At 39.3% G+C, this 14,989-nt stretch overlaps 1 protein-coding gene across 1 annotated transcript in view; it reads left to right on the top strand.

Moving 5' to 3' along the window:
- Positions 1-14,989, top strand: part of Nvl (nuclear VCP like) — a 55,382-nt gene that overhangs the window by 21,326 nt on the left and 19,067 nt on the right. Inside the window, exons 11-16 of the mRNA XM_021159011.3 lie at positions 406-523; positions 3,671-3,815; positions 6,306-6,555; positions 9,481-9,699; positions 11,360-11,464; positions 14,384-14,446. Coding sequence (XP_021014670.2) covers positions 406-523; positions 3,671-3,815; positions 6,306-6,555; positions 9,481-9,699; positions 11,360-11,464; positions 14,384-14,446 — 900 coding nt within the window. The remainder of the gene's footprint in view (positions 1-405; positions 524-3,670; positions 3,816-6,305; positions 6,556-9,480; positions 9,700-11,359; positions 11,465-14,383; positions 14,447-14,989) is intronic.

The raw sequence follows: 14,989 nt of genomic DNA, 5'->3' as shown, positions 1-14,989 counted from the left end.
ATAAACCACAATCCTTTCTATTTAAGCATCTGGTTCTCTGATAACAATCAGAAGCATTATTGTGAATGCCTTGTTCATGGTTATTCATTTGGTGACTAAACCTTCTAGGTTTTTTTTTGTTTTGTTTTTTTTTTTTTTTTTTTTTTTCGAGACAGCGTTTCTCTGTGTAGCCCTGGCTGTCCTGGAACTCACTTTGTAGACCAGGCTGGCCTCGAACTCAGAAATCTGCCTGCCTCTGCCTCTGCCTCCCAAGTGCTGGGATTAAAGGCGTGCGCCACCACGCCAGGCAACCTTCTAGTTTTAAAAATCAAAAGAATACATAAATGTTATTTTCCAATATAGGGAATTTATTTTATAGTTTATATATATATATATGTATGTTGTTGTTGTTATTTTTATTTCTAGTCAAATGCACCATGTATTGTTTTCATTGATGAAATTGATGCAATTACCCCCAAAAGAGAAGTTGCTTCAAAAGATATGGAACGAAGAATTGTAGCCCAGCTTCTAACCTGCATGGATGGTAAATAATGAATTCATTTTAAGATAATATATTTCTTAAAATAATGCAAGTCATGCATGTACATCTGATCACTTACATAGTGAATCTCATGAAACTGTACCTTTTTTTAAAAGATTTTCCATTCCATTCAAATTGTATTATACCGTGGGGGTGTGTGTCTGTGGGTGCACCTGTGAGTGAGTGACTTATTTATGTGAGGAGGGAGGTCAGAGGTCAATCTCAGGTAGCATTCTTTAGGAGCTACCATTAATTGAATTGGCTTGGTGCTTACTTACTGAATAGGCTAGATTAGCTGACCAGTGAGCCTCAGGGGTCTGCCCATTTCCACTTCCCCAGCACTGGGGTAACAAAGCTGCTACACTGAATGCATTTTTTTTTTTAAATGTGGGTTCTGAGGATTGAATTCAGGACCTCACACATATATATCAAGCACTTTTCTGCCTGAGCTGTGTCCCAATTCTATAGTAATTAAATATGTGTGTACACATATATTGGTTTGCTTTTGCTGTGTATGTTTTTCAGGGTTGCATAGTACCTACTGTTGGCCTTTAAGGATACATTTGTGTAAGAGATATTGAAATTTTAATGCATTCATATTTGCCTTTTAAGAAAATATTTTTACTCGCAACCTGATGTGATGCCTTTAATCCCAGCACTCAGGAGGCAGGAGTAGGCAGATCTCTATGAGTTCAAGTCTAGCCTGATCTACATAGTGAGCTCCAGGCCAGCCAGAGCTACAAAAAAGTGAATTCCTGTCTCTATCTCCCTTCCACAAAAAAATTATTTTAAGTATGCATATGTAGGGTGCGGGGGTGGGGTATGTGAATGCAGGACCTGCGGAGGCCTTTAAGAGCCCTCATGGTTACAGGTCATTTTGAGCCTTTAGGCCTGGGAATTTAAAACCAAAGAAGGGTCCTCTGTACTAATAATATGAGCTCCTAACTTCTGGGTTTACCTCTTTTTCACTGCTAATACTATTCTTTAAATTTACTATGCAGATTTAACATTAGCATTTCCATTATATGGAAACATTTCTTACCAGTGTTTTCCCTATAGAGTTTGAAGTTAACCTGAGCTATATAGTGAGTTATAGGCCAGTCAGAATAATGCTGCAAAAACAAAAACCAGAAATAGCACATGTTGTATTGTCATATACCTGTAATGTATTATCCAAACACATAGGCTGGAACAGGATAAGTGACATGAATTGTAGCTAGACTGAGTTACATAGTGAATTTTAGACCTAGCCTGGTCTACAGAGTGAGAACCTGTCTCAAGACAAAATGAAAAAAGGAAAGTTAATTTAAAATATTACATAACACTCTCTCTTCCTCTCTTTCTCTCCACCCATACCTACACACACACACACACACACACACACACACACACACACACACGTGCATGTATGTAAGGCAAGTTTCTTATGGCTCCCAATTGTAAATTACTTGAACTTAATCTTTTGTGTCAGGGATTGAACCAGAGTCCTGGTGTGTGCTCTGCAAGCTATCTATCACTGAACTACACCCCTGCCATCAGTACCACACACAGTGCCCTATGCTATTTCGTTTTTCATTTTTATCTGTTTTTTTTTTTTCTGTCATGTTTGGGGCCTATATTCTTTCTTTTTCTTTTTCTTATTAGATATTTTCTTTATTAAGTGGTAACCACATTTTTTTTTAGATTTATTTATTTTATGTATGTGAGTACACTGTTGATGTCTTCAGAAACACCAGAGAGTGATATGTTTATAAAAAGATAAAGAGAGGGGGAAATGAGTTCTATGGAGGTGTGGTGAGGTGTGGAAAATGAGATGTCTCAACGGGCCCATGCTGAGGCGTCCTTCCCCCACAGGGACCAGCCACACATTGGCATAGTATAGAGTAGAGTGCGTGGGGAGGGAGTTAAGAGGGTAGCAGAGGCAGAGAAAGAAAGGCACAGAGAGAGAGAAAGGGAGAGAGAGGGAGAGGGAGAGAGAGAGAGAAAGAGAGAGAGAGAGTAGAGGAGTAGAGGCCGGCCATGAGCAAGGCAGGGGTGGGATGGGGAAAGGAGGAGCAAGGGAGGAGCAAGAGACCAAGAGGGAGGCCTGTCTTCTAGAAAAGCTTTTCTTAGAGTCTTCCTAATCCGATAACATAGCCATGATTTACATTGTACTTAGCATTTGAATGCCATGTTATTCCTATGAGGCAGTATAACCTGGACTCTCTCCTATTCTAGTTCAGCTTTCAGAACATTTACAAAAGATAAAACTGACAGTATCTATGAAAGACACAATTTAAATCCTGTATTCTGCTAATTTCTAAAAATCAATCAATCTTTCTTTCTTTATTTCTTTCTTTCTTTCTTTTTTTCCCCAAGTCAGGGTTTCTCTGTGTAGCCCAGGCTGTCCTGGAACTCAGAAATCAACCTGCCTCTGCCTTCCAAGTGCTGGGATTAAAGGCATGCACCACCACTGCCCGGCTAAAAATTTATTTCTTAAGTAAGCCAGGGTGGCTTGGCTGATCCTTTTTTTTTTTGTAATCATTTTTTTGAAAGAAGAAGAAGCCATTGGCTCCCATTATAGGTGTTTGTAAGCCACCACGTGGGTGCTGGGAATTGAACTCAGGACCTCTGTAAGAACAGTCAGGGCTGTTAACTGCTGAGCCATCTCTGCAGCACTTGGGCTGTTCTTTACCCCTTCTCCTGGTTTCGCCATCCTTGTGGGACAGCATTGCTGTCTTCCCCAGGCCCCACTGCTGGACTGTTCCCGTTGTCTGGGTGTGCCTTGCATGTGCCCCCTGTGTGCTATCATCACTCATGCTGCTGCTCTCTGTAGACCTTCTGCCTCCGCTTATGGAAACCATACTAGCTAGCCCTGTAGGCTTTCCTGAGTGTTTTCTTCCGTGAAGCTGCCGTTCTCCCTTCTCTGACTTTTGAAATGTGTCTTACGCCATGTTCCTTACTTAACTGCTTTGTATCCTCAGGAGATTGTGAATTGCTGATAAGAAAGGCAGGCTTTATCTTCACATTTGTTACATAAACAATAAATGTTTATGAATATTTGTGTATCAGAGTATATAAATTCTCTCCAACTTGTAAATCATTTGTGTAAGCATTGCTGTCCTCAAATATCAGATGTCTTGTTCTCTGTTGTCTACATCTGGTTCTTAGATCTGAATAACGTGGCAGCTACAGCTCGGGTCCTAGTTATTGGAGCTACTAACAGGCCAGACTCATTGGATCCTGCTTTGAGACGTGCAGGAAGGTTTGACCGAGAAGTCTGCTTGGGTATCCCAGATGAGGCAGCCAGAGAAAGGTATATTCTTATAGAATGATGTTGTTTGTGTACCACTATGTGAGCTGAGTAACATGTTTTGAAAATAAGTGCTAAGAAATACCATGTAGTTAATGTCTGTTCTTTCTTTGTCTCTTGTCTCTTCATTGCGGTGTGTGTGTGTGTGTGTGTGTGTGTGTGTGTGTGTGTGTGTGTGTGTGTGTGTTGGGAATTGAACGGAAGACCTCAAATGTGTTTGCAATCAACCTACCCCGAGCTCTTTCCCTTTTCTCTCTCAAATTGATTTGAAAAGGAAAACATAAAACCGAGTTTAACAGAGTAACTCAATAGGACATTTGTTTTAGTTTGTTCAGTAATGATAATCATTGTTTTTATTGATAGCTGTTTGTCTGATACTCTTGATGCCTTCTGTGCTGATTGGCTTATCAGCTTAAGGGGCAGTGTCTGTAAGTGTGGAGTAGCATTGAGCCATCTAGTTCCTATACTAGTTAGGTCTCAGTGCCATTGCACTAGTCTGCCCAAGGCTGTGGGGCTCAATCAAAGATTTTAATGAATGATTCTTAGTGATCGATGTAGAAAGAGCAAAGAGCTGTATGCCCAGAGTGTCTGAAGATATGCCCCTTAAGGTAGTAGAGTAGAAATCTCGTGAATTAATGTTGTCAACTACCACATTTTCAATTTTTTTTGTGGTAATTGTGATTCTAAATTCACATAATCACTGGCCACTTTTAGGATGAGTGATGGATATCAATGAAAGGACATGATTGCTTTAAAGGGGAGGGAAGAGCTGAGAATAGCTGGAGAAGGTGGTCAGCACTGTGTGGAAGGTCCAGCTTTAGGTCTGTGCTATCATTTCCTCTTCCCAGTGTTTGACATCACCTCATTTTTCTAAAAAGTTACTATATTTGACACGAGTTATTTGTATAGATAATAATTATGCTCACATGTATTATTTAAATGGCTTATTATCAAAGCTTGTTTACTAATACTTTAATACAACCAGCAAACTAATATTCATTTTACTCATTTATTTATGAAGTATAGAGCAGTTGAGCTATATATAACAAGTGTGGGACCATCCTGGATTATACAATATCCTGTCTCCAAAAACTCAAACAAAACCAACAACAAAACCCAAATCTGCTAAAACTCATCCCATTTCTTAACAAATAAATTGTTAAGACTTGGACTGTTTATTCTGGGAACTCCTAATAGTTTGCATGTTTATAAGGCTTTGTAAAAATTATTTTATCCATCAGTTAGAGTTCACATGGAAAGAACCAAATTGGATAACCTTTCTTTGCTAGTGAAATATGCATATACTAAAATTCTCAAAATATATTTCCTCTACATGTATGAACATTTTTGTGCATAATTTACCCTGAAGCCTATAGGCATAGAAAAAGGTCATACCTTAGAGACCTTTTAAAACTAAAGTCTAACTCCATTTGAATGTCATCTTAAAAAATTTAAAAAACACAGATTAAAAGCTGGGTGTGGTATCATGTATCTGTATGTAGTCTCTTATACTCAGGAAACTGAGAGATACATAAGAGGACCTGCATCTCTTAAAATAAATGACATTGGCACTTACCATATTGTCAGTTGGGCTTAATGAAATGTTTTACATGTGGTATAGGATCTGAACAACAGTAAGTGATGGGAATTGGAACAGTAGCTATCCTAATATGAGATGATGTTAGCTGATTATGGTGGCACAGATCTGTAATCCTAGTACTTGGTAGGTAGAGGCAGGAGGATCAAGAGTTCAAGGCCATCCTCCACTACATACAGAATTTGAGACCACCTTGAGTTGCATGAGACCCTGCCTCAAAATCCAATGTTGGATGTTTGAAGTACCAAGATAAATATCACTATGAAACCTTCATTTTGTGTAATGAATATATGCTTGTAAAAGATAACTTGTAGAGCTGGACATGATGGAACATGACATTGGTTCCAGTTTCTGGATGACAGAGGTTGTCTGAGTTCAGGATCAGCCTGCTCTACATACCAAGTTGCAGGCCAGCAAGGGCTACATACATACTAAGACCTCGTTTCACGGGTGGAGTAGGGGACAAGCGTGTAGTACTAGACAGTATGAAGTATGCTTTGAGTAGGCTTCTCTTTCTGGTAAGTACATATTTTATTTGCCCTGTAAGTATGTTCCCCACACGCTGTTTCCTCTACAGTATTGCAAAACACTTAAAGTGGATAAAAGAAACAAACAAACCTGTGCTTTTTGTCTTTACAGTACACAGCATAGTTCCCAATTCACAGATGTTAGCATAAGCTTTTCTGGAATAAAGCTGGGTATGTAGTTAGAGTAGTGAGCATTTATTCAGTGATTTGTTTCATCTTATGTAGCATTCATTATGATACCATCAGTACAGATTAATATATAAGCTTTCAAGTAAATATAGGTAGGAATTTACTTTTTTTTTTTTAATTAGGAATTTACTTCTACTAATAATCATGGAGTCTGAATTTTTTAAACTATCTTTTCTGCAGAATTCTCCAAACGTTGTGCCGAAAACTGAGGCTTCCGGAAACTTTTAATTTTTGTCACTTAGCACACCTAACACCAGGCTTTGTTGGTGCTGATCTAATGTCTCTTTGCCGAGAGGCAGCCATGTGTGCGGTCAATAGGGTCTTGATGAAACAGCAGGCGCAGCAGAAGAAAAAGCCTGAGATTGAAGGTTTGTCCTCTGAAGGAGACCAGGAGGAAATGCGGGGAGCTGAGCCCACTTCAGAAACACAGGTGTTCTTTCTCTTACCTTGTGTTCATGCCTTGACACGACCAAGATTTAGTCCTTTACGGAAAACATTTGTGGTTTCCTGCAAAGCATTGGCGATTATATGACACTTGGTTAAGTGGTATATCATAAAAGCTCATTGTAACATACGGCATTGTGTAATTTGGGTATGAGGTTTCCTTCCTTTGTTACCAAAGACACTAGGTTTAAGAAGCTGTACTTTGCTAGACCTGCTTGGACTCTGCTTTGCAAAGCTTTTTTGTTTTAGAACAGTTGTTCTTTTTTCTTATTTGAAGCCATCGTTATTCCTGTCAACCGTGATAGATGCTTTTTTTATAAATAGCATAGAATGATTGGTTGATTCAAAAATTCAGTTTAGTAAGTCAAGTTTTCTAATCTGTAAAGATAGTCTCACAGAATTGCTAAAAATACTTAAATTTCCAAATTTTCAATTAGATAACTATATTTTCATATACAGACTGGCAAATGGTGTAAACTTCATATAGTGCAAGATGCATATCAGTGAGAGATGCATTATGGGATTTACTACAGGATTCTAAGTAGAGCTATATTTCATTTTTCTTTTAGATTTTATTGTTTTATATGTATGAGTGTTTTACCTTTATGTGTGTGTGTGTGTGTGTGTGTGTGTGTGTGTGTGTGTGTATGTATATATATATATATATATATATATATATGTGTGTGTGTGTGTGTGTGTGTGTGTGTGTGTGTGTGTGTGTGTGTGTGTGTGTATGTGTGTTCAGGCATGTGCTCCTATTGCCCGTGGAAGTCAGAAGACAGCTTCTGGTCTCCTGGGACTTGAGTTACAGATGGTTGTGACTTACAGTTACTTGTGGGTGCTGGGAATCGATTCCAGCTCCTCCGTGAGAGCTTTAAGAACTCTCAAACACTGAACCAATTCTCTAGCCCCAGAGTTGCTGTGTTTTAAAATTATTTTATTCAATTTAACTTTCATCTGAACTGAGCTTAAACATGGGGCTTGCATTAATCCAGGTTTGGCTAGTTTCTTTTTTCTTTTTCTTTTTTTTTTTTTTTTTGGTTTTTCGAGACAGGGTTTCTCTGTGTAGCTCTGGCTGTCCTGGAACTCACTTTGTAGACCAGGCTGGCCTGGAACTCAGAAATCTGCCTGCCTCTGCCTCCCAAGTGCTGGGATTAAAAGTGTGCGCCACCACCACCCAGCTTAGCTAGTTTCTTATTAATAAATATCTATCTATTAAGAATTCTTCTAAGTGCCAGCTATAGCAATGAGAAATCAGGCTCTGCATTTAAACATCTTAGAGTGAGACTATAAGGACAAATAAAAGAAAGCTCTATAAATATCAGAATTTCTCAAATTATATTTTCACAAGGCATGGTATTGTTTTGATTTTAAAATGTATTTTATGTGTACTCGTGTTTGCCTGAGTTATGTCTGTGCACCACATGCATGTCTGCTATCTGAGGAGGCCAGAATTAGATCTTTTGGAATTGGGTTACGCACAGCTGTAAGTTACCATGTGGGTGCTGGGAGTTGAACTTGGCTCCTCTGGAATCACAGGCAGTGCTTACCATCTCTTTAGTTCTGTTATGGAGGTTTTAATGGCAGCTGTTTGCTATGTAATTTTTTTTTTTAAAGATTTATTTATTTTATGTATGTGTGTACACTGTTGCTGTCTTCAAACACACCAGAGAGGGCATCAGATTCCGTTACAGATGGCTGTGAGCCACCATGTGGTTGCTGAGAATTGAACTCAGAACCTCTAGAAGAGCAGTCAGTGCTCTTAACCTCTGAGCCATCTCACCAGTCCCCTGCTACATAATCTTATCAATCTTGATAATTTGCCCATGTCCAATACAGATTCTTTTATTTTAATCTTTGTTATAGTATTAACTTTCCTAGCAGAAAGCACACAGTAAATATATCAATATCTATCTATATATGTAGATGTTGGTTTCAGAATGATTAAAGAGATAAAACGGGCTGGAGAGATGGCTCACTGGTAAGAGCTCTGGCTCCTAGTACTTCTAGAGGATCTGGGTACAAATTCCAGCACCCATGTGACAACTCTCAACTGCTATCACTTCAGTCCTTGAGGACCCAACACCTATTCTAGCCTCTGTAGGCATTAGACACATATATGGAACACACATATGTGCAGGCAGAACACCTATCCACGTGAATTAATTAAAGACATTTTGCCAGGTGGTGATAGTACATTGCCTCTAATCCTCTGTAAGTTCAAAGCCAGCTTGGTCTACAGATTAAGTTACAGGATAGCCAGGGCTACATAGAGAAACTCTGTCTTGGGGAGGGAGGGTGTGTGTGTGTGTGTGTGTGTGTGTGTACCTTAATATTCTTCACAAAGCAAAAATCTGCCTTTGGAGTTCAAGATTCATTGAACTAGGAAGGTTCCTCACTGTGGATTTTGTTGATAAGTTATTAGAGAAACTGAAAATGTATTTACATTGTTTCTCGGGTAATTTTGTCTTAAGTCAGCTGCTTTAAGAACATTTAGGAATGAAATGGAATTTCGGGAGATGGATATTTTTGGCCAAGTGCCTATGTTTGCATTATCTAACCCTATCTTAAAATTTAGAATTATAATGTCAAATCAGTCTCTCTTCTCTCTCTCTTCTCCCCCCACCCCCAGCCATTTTGGCCTCAAACTTACATATTAGCTGTCGGTGACTGAGTGGCATTGGCCTCTAATACTGACCTAGAAATTACTTTTATATTTCTTGATTATAATTGATTTTTTTATTTCACCAAATATATGATGTACTTAGAAAGAAATATATCTCATCTAGAGACATTATTACAATGCATAGTTTGTTAAATTCACTATAACTTAGATAATCTTGGAATACTTATTTAAATTACATGTAACTTTGTGGTTCACATTGTTTTCCTTTAACTCTTATCTTTAAAGGATGAATTGCAAAGGCTGTTGGGGTTGCTAAGAGACCAAAATCCCCTCTCAGAGGAACAGATGCAAGGACTGTGCATTGAATTGAACGATTTCATTGTTGCTCTAGCAGAAGTCCAGCCTTCTGCCAAAAGGGAAGGCTTTGTAACTGTCCCTAATGTGACATGGGCTGATATTGGTGCCCTGGAAGATATTAGAGACGAGCTTATAATGGCAATATTGGTAGGTATATCAGCTATCAGTGCCATCTGCATTGGATGTGAGTTAAGATCTAAAAGAAAACCTGCATGCATGTCTACCAGATTATGTCATTAAAAAATTTAGACCTTATTTTATGTGTATGAGTGTTTTACCTCCATGTATATATTTGTACTGAGTACATGTCTAGTACTGGTGGAGGTCTAAAGGCATCACTCCTCTGGAATTGACTTATAGATTATTGAGAACCACTTTTTCTGGGTATTGGGAACTACTCAGCCATTGAGCCGTCTCTGTAGCCCCTAAGTGCATGTTTAACATAGAGCTTTCCTGAGATTCGGTTCAAATATAAATTCGGCTTCAGTTTGTCATCTTTTTTGTTTTAACTGTCCCAACAATGGAGCGTCGTTCCCTTGATATGTTTCATACTCGTTTTGTTTGTGTTTGGTTACTACATAGTGAGTTCAAGAAAAACAAATTTAGGTTTCACTCGAGACTAGTGTGTGTGAAAACTACCTTCTTGGTCATAGTCAAGAGGGTCGAGGCAGCTTTGGTGCCCATGAAACTTTGGATTGATTTTAGCTTACTTTTTGGTTTTTCAAGACAGGGTTTCAAGGTGGTTTTTCAGGTTTTTCCCTGTCCTGGAACTCACTCTGTAGACCAGGCTGGCCTCGAACTCAGAAATCCCCCTGCCTCTGCCTCCCAAGTGCTGGGATTAAAGGGTGGGCCACCATTGCCCAGCGATTTTTAGCTTACTTTTACTTTTCTGCTTACTGACCATTTTGAGTTGTGACCCATTTAGGAGATATGTACTACCAAATGTGAAAGCACACTAGGATGGTAGAGAGCAACATGTGTGGTATTTAACCGTGTATAGGCCCTGCTGCCTCTGATTTCCCTGAGAAAGCTGTCTCCAGGACTTTCATAACTTAGAAATTTGGTTGATTTTTTTAAAACTTTATTTTAATATACTGAAGTAGTTCATCTTGGCTGGGGGAATAGTTCAGGGGTAAACCATTTGCCATGCAAGGGTAGGATCTGAGTTTGTCTTCAGAAGCCACGTTAGATCAGGTGCAGTAGTTAACATCTAGTCTATAACTACAGCACTCCCAGGAGGAAGACAAGGCAGAGACAGCAAGGCTTCCTGGAGACTTGTGGGCCAGCCTGCTTGGTAGACGCAACAGAAAGAACAAGAGACTCTGCCTCAAAGAAGATGGACGGCAAGGGCTAGAGACAGTCCTGGATCTGTGCATACACTGGCACTTTTTATAATGAAATACTGTATTGTTTTGTCTAAAGTGGTCTTATAGTTTACATGTATATATAAATTCCTTAAGAATCAGGATTGAATCTGGCTTGATGTGGTAGTACATACCTTTAATCTTTGTTCTTAGGAGACAGAGACAGATCTTTGAACCTGAGGCCAGCCTGGTCTACATACTGAGATGGAGGCTAACTAGAATATATAGTGTGACCTTGTCACCGAAAAAAGAAAAATGAAAGAAAAGAGAGAGCCTTTCCTGTTTATCACCATGTACCATGTGTGTGATGTCTAAAAAAGTGACCAGTCACCATCATTTTTAGGCTTTGTGGTCAGGGTTAAATATAAGAGATGACATACATTTGAACACTCAGTGTAAAGTGAGCATGTATACTGGATCACAGTTGGCATTGTTTCTTCCAGGCACCTGTTCGCAACCCAGACCAGTTCAGAACTCTTGGTTTGGGGACTCCAGCTGGCATCCTCCTAGCTGGTCCTCCTGGGTGTGGAAAAACTCTGCTAGCAAAGGTATGGCACAAGTTCTACTGTGTGTGTTGTATTTCTTGCCTTCAGTAGGATAATGAAGGTTTAAATAACATCATGAAGTAGATCTTTTGTGTACACTCTGTTATAAGTCCATTTTAACTAACTGATTTTCTTTTTCAATAGAATTTTCTACATTGTCCTTTAGAACAAAATGGTTTTAATTGGTTGTGTCACCCTCATTCCTGGGAAAGAAGCAAGAAAAGGGTCCTGTCCCCTAAAGACAAAAAGGCTCCCGTGTTTCTCAAAACTGCACCATTCATGAGCTTGCAGTACTCTTGCTCAGGGTCATTCTGACCTTTGCATTGTTCTTGATTCTTGCTTTTGCTTAATTATTATTATTATTTTTAAAGATTTATTTATTATATGTAAGTACACTGTAGCTGTCTTCAGACACACCAGAAGAGGGAGTCAGATCTTGTTAAGGATGGTTGTGAGCCACCATGTGGTTGCTGGGATTTGAACTAAGGACCTTTGGAAGAACAGTCGGGTGCTCTTACCTGCTGAGCCATCTCACCAGCCCTGCTTAATTATTATAATGAGTATTTTCTACTATGTTCTTTATGATATTTTAAAAAGCCTTTCTGCAGTAGAAAATGTAAATTAGTAAAAGGCAAAAACGTTTATAATCCTACTGTTGCTTTCTGCTACCACTGTTTTATTTGTTAGTCAGTCCCAGGTATCTTTTCTTTTCTTTTTTTTTTTTTTTAAAGATTTATTTATTTATTATATGTAAGTACACTGTAGCTGTCTTCAGACACTCCAGAAGAGGGCATTAGATTTTGTTACGGATGGTTGTGAGCCACCATGTGGTTGCTGGGATTTGAACTCGGGATCTTCGGAAGAGCAGTCGGCACTCTTAACCACTGAGCCAGCCAGCCCCGGTATCTTTTCTTTTATGCATATCAAGACATAATATAGACAAGATAATTAATATGTTAATGAGCTTTGATTGATTTGATCAAATGCAGACATGTTTTGGCTCACGATTTCTGAGACTTCAGTAACTAGTAGCTCCTTGTTTCCATGCCTGGGGCAGAATGGGAGAGAACATCATGTCAGAAAGGTGACAGAGAAAAGTAGCTCACCTCATGGCAGCTAGGAAGCAGACAGGAAAAGCTAGGGAGAGAGTGGGCACAAGATAAGTCTTTCCAGAGTGTGCCCCGATGACCTCCATTCTCAAGCATTTCACTGCCTCTAAGTAATGAGATCGAATCTCACCCCCATCACCTACCCCCCAGGCAAGGTTTCTCTGTGTAGCTTTGGCTGTCCTAGAACCCTCCTGGAAACAAGCTGTTCTCATAAAGAGATCTGCCTGCCTCTGCCTCCCAGATTCAAGACATGCACTACCACCACTCCAGGAGATTGAATTATTATTTTTATTTATTAATTTATTTACTTTATATTCCAGTCATAGCTTCCCCTCCCTTCTCTCCTCACAGTCCTTCCTTCTCCTTTCCTGTCCCCCACACCATCCTATCTTCCCTTTTTCCTGAGAAAAGGGAAGGCCTTCCATGGATAATGTATCAATCTGTTAGGTCAGATCTCTTAGGATCCAATTACTTCTCAAAACTCCTGTCAGCAGAAACTCAAGCCTTTAACATATAAACCTTTGAGAGATATTTCATAATCTAAACCATAGCAATGTATGTATGTATATATGTATGTATTCCAAAAATGTAAAATTTTAAAAACTTTTTATTTTAATCACAGGGAATAGTGTCTTTCTCTGTATCCTGGGTTGGTCTGGGACTCAGGTAGTGCAGGCTGACCTCAGACTCTTACAGATCCTTCTATTTTAGCCTCCTGAGTGCTGGGATTATAAATGTGAATTATGGACTGGCAAGATGGCTCAGTGGGTAAGAGCACTGACTGCTCTCCCAAAGTTCAAATCCCAGCAACCATGTGGTGGCCCATACCACCCATAATGAGATCTGACGCCCTCTTCTGGTGCGTCTGAAGTCAGCTACAGTGTACCTATGTATAATAATAAATAAGTCTTTGGGCTGGAGCAATCAGAGTTGACCAGAGCGAGCAGAGATCCTAAAAATTCAATCCCCACCAACCACAACCATCTGTTCAGCTCACAGAGAAGGCTCACAACCATCTGTACAGCTACAATGTACTCACATACATAAAAATAAATAAATCTTAAGAAGAAAAAACAATTTTTTTTTTTAAAAAGTGAATTATTATACCTGGCTTCAAATAAAAGGTTTTTAAGCACACTTTTCTTGCTTAGCATTATTTCCTGAATACAGTATTTTTATTTTCAATAATTGATTATACCATGTGTGCCTGTGGCCGTGAGAGATCAAAAGGCAACAACAGAAACCCTGGAACTGGAGTCTTACAAAGGGTTATACCAACTGCTATTTGGGTGCCGGAATCACACCCAGATCCTCTAGAAAAGCAGCCAGTGCTTTTACCACTGAGCCTCTCTCCAGCCCTGAATACAGTATTGTTAATACCGTGGGCTAAAGAGATGGCCAGTGAGCATCAAACCTGATGGCCTGAATCCAATCCCAGAACCCACACTGTGGAAGGAAAGAACTGACTCCTCAGAAGAGTGATGGAAAGCCCGAGCACACCTACACATATACACGTGTACACATACGTAAATGTAATAAAATGCTTTAAGGTTTTTAATGCCTGTATTATAGTTTGCCATAGAGATGTTTTGTAGTTTATGGTAATATAGATATGGTTGCACGTGCCTGTAGTCCCAGTACTTTGGGGGCTAGAGGCAGGAGAATCGAGAGTTTTAAGGTTATTCTCTGCTACACAAAGAGTTTGAGGCTAGCCTAGGCCACAGGAAACCTTTGTTTAAAAAAAAAACCAACTAAGGAAACAAACAAAATCCCATTACATTACATTTTATATCTTTTTATTTCTTCTGGCTAGGCTGTGGCAAATGAGTCTGGACTGAATTTTATATCTGTCAAAGGCCCTGAATTATTGAATATGGTAAGTCATGTGGCATCAGCCATTATTTTAATTAAGATAAAATGTGTCAATTCTAATTATAGGACTCTGAGCTCTCAGGTCTTTGGACAGTTGTGACATTTTGACAAAACTCTGTTACAGAGTTGGAGGATTGAGCTTGCTATAACATACAGGGTTTGTAAATGCTTTCTTGAGTAAATCTATTCAACTATTAACTTGAGTTTCTGCTTTAAAATAGAAATGATTTTTTACAGTTATTAACATTGAAATGTGTTCTCTGCTATTTGTCAGACACTTCAAATGTATTTATTCTTTTTTTGTTTGTTTTTGTTTTTTACTTTTGGTTTTACGAGGCAGGGTTTCTCTGTGTAGCCCTGGCTGTCCTGGAACTCACTCTGTAGACCAGACTGGCCTCGAACTCAGAAATCCGCCTGCCTCTGCCTCCTGAGTACTGGGATTAAAGGCGTGCGCCACCACTGCCCAGCAAATGTATTTATTCTTGAACAGCTTGTGAAGTATGAATTGTTTGCGCGCACGCACGCACGCACGCGCGCGCGCGCGTGT

This window comes from Mus caroli, unplaced genomic scaffold (assembly GCF_978045245.1).
Source record: "Mus caroli unplaced genomic scaffold, Mus_caroli_1 scaffold_1, whole genome shotgun sequence".
In the NCBI taxonomy this organism is placed as follows: Eukaryota; Metazoa; Chordata; class Mammalia; order Rodentia; family Muridae; genus Mus; species Mus caroli.
This window is presented reverse-complemented; position numbering and strand designations above follow the sequence as displayed.